Source organism: Phaseolus vulgaris, chromosome 8 (genome assembly GCF_000499845.2).
Source record: "Phaseolus vulgaris cultivar G19833 chromosome 8, P. vulgaris v2.0, whole genome shotgun sequence".
Lineage (NCBI taxonomy): Eukaryota > Viridiplantae > Streptophyta > Magnoliopsida > Fabales > Fabaceae > Phaseolus > Phaseolus vulgaris.
This window is the reverse complement of record NC_023752.2, coordinates 12,810,865-12,816,624: the sequence shown is the minus strand read 5'-3', so window position 1 is coordinate 12,816,624 and position 5,760 is coordinate 12,810,865. Positions and strand designations below refer to the sequence as shown.

At 36.2% G+C, this 5,760-nt stretch overlaps 1 protein-coding gene across 1 annotated transcript; it reads right to left on the bottom strand.

Moving 5' to 3' along the window:
• Positions 1–4,728: 4,728 nt before the first annotated feature.
• LOC137824594 (uncharacterized) lies at positions 4,729–5,208 on the bottom strand. Its single transcript, XM_068630257.1, has one exon. The coding sequence runs from the start codon at positions 5,206–5,208 to the stop codon at positions 4,729–4,731; it is 480 nt and encodes a 159-aa protein (XP_068486358.1).
• Positions 5,209–5,760: the final 552 nt, after the last annotated feature.

Genomic DNA, 5,760 nt, shown 5'->3' with positions numbered 1-5,760 from the left:
AAATATGTTCTCCCTTTGTGTTTCCATGGATGTGCTAGGGTGATTGTTGAGGGTTCTCCTAATCATAAGCAATTCTCCCTCTAGTGGAGCTACCCTCTCATCCTCTCCCCCTTCCTCTCTCTCACTAGGCTCATCCTCGCCACTAGTGTACTCATCTACACCTTTAAGAAACAAAGTCCTTTGGTTTGGACATTGTGCTTGCACATGCCCTCTACCATAGCACTTAAAACATTTAACATCTCTAGCTCGGATGGGTGGGGTTGAGGTTTCTTTGGTGAAGGGTTTGGTAGGCTCTTTTGGTTTTTCCTTGGATGTACTACCCTCCCTTCTAAACTCTTTCTTGGGATAAAAGCTAGAATAGGGGCTCACCTTTTGACTTGAGGTTTTGCGCAAGTTTTGTTGCTCAACTTTAATGCAAAGTTGAACCAAATCATTCAAGTCTTGATAAGGTAAGAGCTCTACTCTATCTCTTATCTCAAGTGATAGGCCACTAAGGAACCTAGCTATGGTGGTTTCCTCCTCTTCTCTAATGGAGGCTCTCATCATGTAGAGCTCCATTTTTTGCCTATACTCTTCCACACTCATGTTCTTTTGTTGGAGTCTTTGGAGCTTGTCCATCAACTCCCTCTGGTAGTAGGAAGGTATATGTCGACGTCTTAGGGCTCCCCTAAGGTCATTCCAATATGTAATGGAAGGTTCCCTATGAAGACGTCTATCTCTTTCGAGAGAGGTCCACCAATACATGGCGTTCCCTTGGAAACTAAGGGTGGCTAAGGGTACTTTTCGTTCCTCACTTACCCTATGGCAAGCAAAGAGTTGCTCTACCTTCATCTCCCAATCTAGATATACTTCTACATTTTCTTTTCCATGAAAATGAGGTAGGTCTACTCTTGTTTCCCTTGGCACCTCTTGTTCCCTTTGCCTAGAGACTCAATACTTTGAGAATGGGATGCATGAGTTTTTTTGATTTTTGTGACTTTTGTGACTTCTCTTCTTGAGCTTTAGCCAACTCATTGATTTTGTTCTCATTCTCCAATTGTCTAAAAGATATCAATTGTACCGCTTGGGATACTTCTTTTAAAAGAGTTTTTAAAGATTTTACTTCACTTTCTATAGACTTTGGAGAGTGAGAAGAAGAAGACATGGCTAAAACTTTGTGTATATAGGTGTTTTACTTTGAGAAAGTTTAGGAAAGTTAGAGAAGGTAGTTTTCCAGGTAAGGGAGGTGAGTCACAAAGGACTACTTAAGTACCAAGCCTTTTCCTTGCCAAAAACTATCCCCCAATATCTTCACACAAGACTTTCTCTTAGTGAAACACTTAGAACACAAATAAGTTGAGAAATAAATGCAAGCTAACTATGCAATCAAAGCTAGTCGGTTTAGCACACAAATTAAACAAAAATAAACATGCAAAACGTAGTTATGAAAGCAAAAGAAAAGCAATTACAAACAAGTAACAATTACTAATCAAGAATGCTATACTATTCGGCCCTAGGTGAGGCTTCTTGGACACTTTGAGCCCTTGAAGACACACTCACCGTCTAAAACGTAATTAAAAGAGGTATTTAACAATAAACCAAGTTGCAAAGGAAATAAGAAAACTCCCTTTGTTGTTCCTCCTTTTGGTTAGTGCACTTCTTTGTTGTCTTGATTGTTGTTCTCCTAAGTGTTTGTAGTGTTTGTTTCAAGAGAGCTTGTTTCGGCTTTGGCTTTGTCTCCTCCTTAAAATGTTGGCTTTAATTCTCCAATTTCCAGCACCTATTCACAAGGGCTAAACCTTAAACCAAGTCAAATTCCATGCACATAAGCACCAAGGGAGAAGTTAAATTCCAGTACCCAAAAAGAGAGGTCAAGGAACAAAAGCAAGAAACAAATTTAATTGAAAGAAAACAGTACCACCAAAAGGATTTATAATATGACAACTTAGAAAGAGATTCAAGAAATTAAAGCAAACAAATAAAGGTACTCAATTAAAGGTTGGCACACAAAAGAATTCCTAAAGAAAAGCACTAGATTAGATGACCAAATAATAAAAAAAAAAAACAGCACCACTGGAAAATGTTGTGGGCCAGAAAACGTGTTTGTTCCCCGATTTATGCTGATCTGTATTTTTGGAATTTGGCTCTGAAATTTGTTATGCAAGATATTCAGGATCTTATCTAAAATCTGGCTTTGGATTCACTCAAAACGGATGCACCATTTGTTTTTAATAAATTTTGCAAAATTGGTGTTCGGTTAGGCCAGCTGGAGCGCTCAAGATTTGCACTCTGATTTTGTAAGATTTATCATTTTTTTTCTGTTGCTTCTTTTGACCTCATTCTTTTTTTGTCTTTTCTATAACACTTTAAACTTGCATTTTCCAGAAAATCAGAATTTTTCTATGGGTGGAAATATTTTTCTGGGTTAAAACAGCCAAAACAGAGAAGGTGTAAACAGGGGAATCTGAAAACTGGAAACAAAAACAGCAAGATACCAAAGTTTAGACACAATGGAAATTTGTGAAATAGAATTGTGTATGATCTAAACACAATATGAACTCAAACTAAAAATAAAAAAGGCACAAAAGGATCAAAGAACAGCAGATTCAAACAAATTAAAGAGACCCAAAAGCAAGAAACAATCAAGCCAATAATAGGACTACTAAGAATTGTTGACAAATATGGATTCACATGACTTGACACAACATTTATAGATTCAGAAAATAAAGACTCAAAGCATAAAATGAAGCAAAATTAAGAAAGCAATAAGGACTCAAATTCCTAAAAGAAAACAGCCACTCAATGGTGTAAGGAATCCTATCACAAGCTGCACAGAATTTGTTCAAGATCAATTGAACAATTGTGCTTTGGTTGGATCTTCCATAAGCACACCAAGAACAATTTAAAAAGTAAAAAACAGCAAGACAAGTATGGAATTTAAATGACAATATGAAATAAAGAAGAACTGAAAATTTAAAAGACCAAGCTACTCATCTTGAAGAACCAAAAGCTCATGATACCAAATGATGGCATTTTCATGTGTTCTTCTTGAATCAAAGTAGAAAATAAGGTGCGGAAGCAATGGATGATATGATCAAGACCCTCCTAGGAGTTGTGTTGGTCTTGTAGGTGCATGATGAGTATGGTGTTTGAGTGGTTCGGCCAGCTCAAGGGAGAAGGTGAAAGGATTGAAGTTTAGAGCCTAGATTTCTAGGAGAAGTAAAGCTTGTGCACAAAAATGGCAGCATAACCTTACTCAATTAAACTTGAAAAATACAATGAGATAGCTTTCCTATTTATAAGCTATCTTGGACGTAAATGGTAAGCTAACTTCTAGGGAAAAGAAAACCAAAATTAAATCTAAATGCTAAGCCATGTGCCATGTGCAATGACCGGCCACACAACCCTAGTTTCTAGAATGTTTCCATCAAAAGTGCTTTCTACACTATCCTATCTACTAAGTACCCCTAATGGGCCTTTATGCAAACATATACAAAGCCTTCTCTCTCCCATCCGTGGCTTCATTTACTTGTGTTTGAGCATGTTTGGCCATTGATCTTGTAAGGGGGCCTAGACGGTCTAGCTCCATGGATAGCCTCCCTCCTTCACGTCCTAGACGCTCACCTTCACGTCCTAGACGCTCACCTTGGTCTTGGTCTAGACGCTCTCCTTGGCTTCCTTGGGTAGGTGTGCTTGGCCCTCCTCCATCATTTATTCTTAAACAATCTTTCCCTTTGTTGGAAGGTTGCAATGTTAGAATGTATGGCTTTAAACTAGAGGGGGGTTGAATGGTTTAAAGAGGGTTTTCGCAAACTTTTAAGTCTAGAATGAAATTACTTCGAGTAATATTTTGAATCAGAATTCAGTTTGACAAAACACAAAGCAAATAAGCACAACACCAGAAAAAGAATCGGTTGTTTATACCAGTTCACAAATATAAAAACTGAATTTAAAGAGATTAAGGATAGAGAGAATGCACACAAAGGTTTATACTAGTTCACTCTTAACCCAGAGCTACATCCAGTCTTCCCAGAAACCACTGGGGAATCCACTAAGCAATCAACCCTAGATCACTTACAACACAACCAAATAAGTGACCTTGATCCCCTCAAGACACACACTTCCTTTGGTCCAGCACAACACCACTAAGAATGCTGATCTTGATCCCCTCAAAAACACACAACACTTCTCAACTATACACACAGAGTTTCTTTCAAAGTACAAAGGATTACACTTGTTATAGAACAAATCTGAAATCAATACAAGATGAAAATCTTATCTCACACTCTTTGATCAATGCAATCGCTAAACAATTCTCAACTTTTCAAAATCTCAATCTGTGAAAAACTCAAATCTGTTTTTCTGCATTAAAACAAAGTTGTTGTTTGTTACATAATCTTAACAAACTATTCATTGCATTTAAATATTGGTCAAAGCATTAAAAACTGGAGCGTAAACAGTTAGAAAATCATTTAATGCTCAGTCAAAGCACAAAACAGTTTTCTGTTCTAGTCCCAAAACAAACAATCGGTTGTTTCCACAAATCAATCGGTTGTTTCGACAAAACAACAGGTTGTTTTCCACTTAGTTTGAAAAATACTTTTCAATTAAAAGGTTTGAGAATGCTTATGCTTTGGATTCAATTAAGAGTGGATATATACAATTAATCTACCCAAATACTATCTAAAGACAACTTAGCAACAACAAGCACATCCAGTCTTTCATCAACCTTCAAAGGGTTTGGATTCTTCAAAGCTTGAACACACTTGGTTCAACATGCAAAACCTCAAAAACATTGAAAGTCATCTCATCATGATGAGATCTCAATTTAAGCTTTCCCACTTCAACATCAATAATAACCCTAACAGTTTTCATGAAAGGTATCAAGGGAACCTCATTGTCTTCTTCTATGTCCATCACAAAAAAATCCACAGGAAACATGAATATATCCACCTTCACAAGGACATCTTCAACCATACCATACAGATACTTAAATGATCTATCAACTAATTGTAATTTTATCCTGGTTGGTTTAACCTCCAAATCGCCTATCATTTTCCTCAAAGTCAAAGACATTAAGTTGATGCTAGCCTCCAAATCCAATAAAGCCTTTTCCATAAGTAAAACAACTATGGTTATTGAATGGTTGGATTTTAAAGGCAAAGATTTCTGTATTATAGCACTGGAACCTACCTCCAACTTTATAGTTTCTTCCCGTGTAAATCTCATTTTCTTTGTCAACAACTCCTTCATAAATTTTGCATATGTAGGGATTTTCTCTAAAGTCTTTGCAAATGGAATAGTAATCTAAAGCCTTTTAAAAATATCTTGAAATCTAGCAAATTTCCTTTCCCTTATTTTCTTGAAGGAGCTAGAGGATACAGTATATTCACTATGGGAGCATTTCTCTCTTTATTTTCCATCTTTTTCTTTTTCTCCTTTTTTTTCTTCAATTTTTTTAGTCTTTTCTTTATTATTTTCCTCTTCTCCCTCACACTCATTCTTTTATTTCTCATCTTTTCTTCCTTCATCAACAAATGATTTATCACCAATCCCTTCTCCTATAAATTTACTACTTTTGACGATGATTGAATTGCGATTCTCCTTGGGATTAGTCTAAGTATTAGTTGAAAATTTACCACCTTGTTGATTTGTCAACTATTTAGCAATTTGTCCAACCTGTGTTTATAAGTTTCCAATTAAAGCTTTTGTATTCTTCTAATTAGAAAAAGATGCTTTCATAAATATATCCAAGGGATCATCTAATTTTCTCATTCTCTT

Excerpts from the sequence above, each read along its gene's own strand:
- LOC137824594 (XM_068630257.1), bottom strand. The coding sequence starts at position 5,208 with ATGAGATTTACACGGGAAGAAACTATAAAGTTGGAGGTAGGTTCCAGT.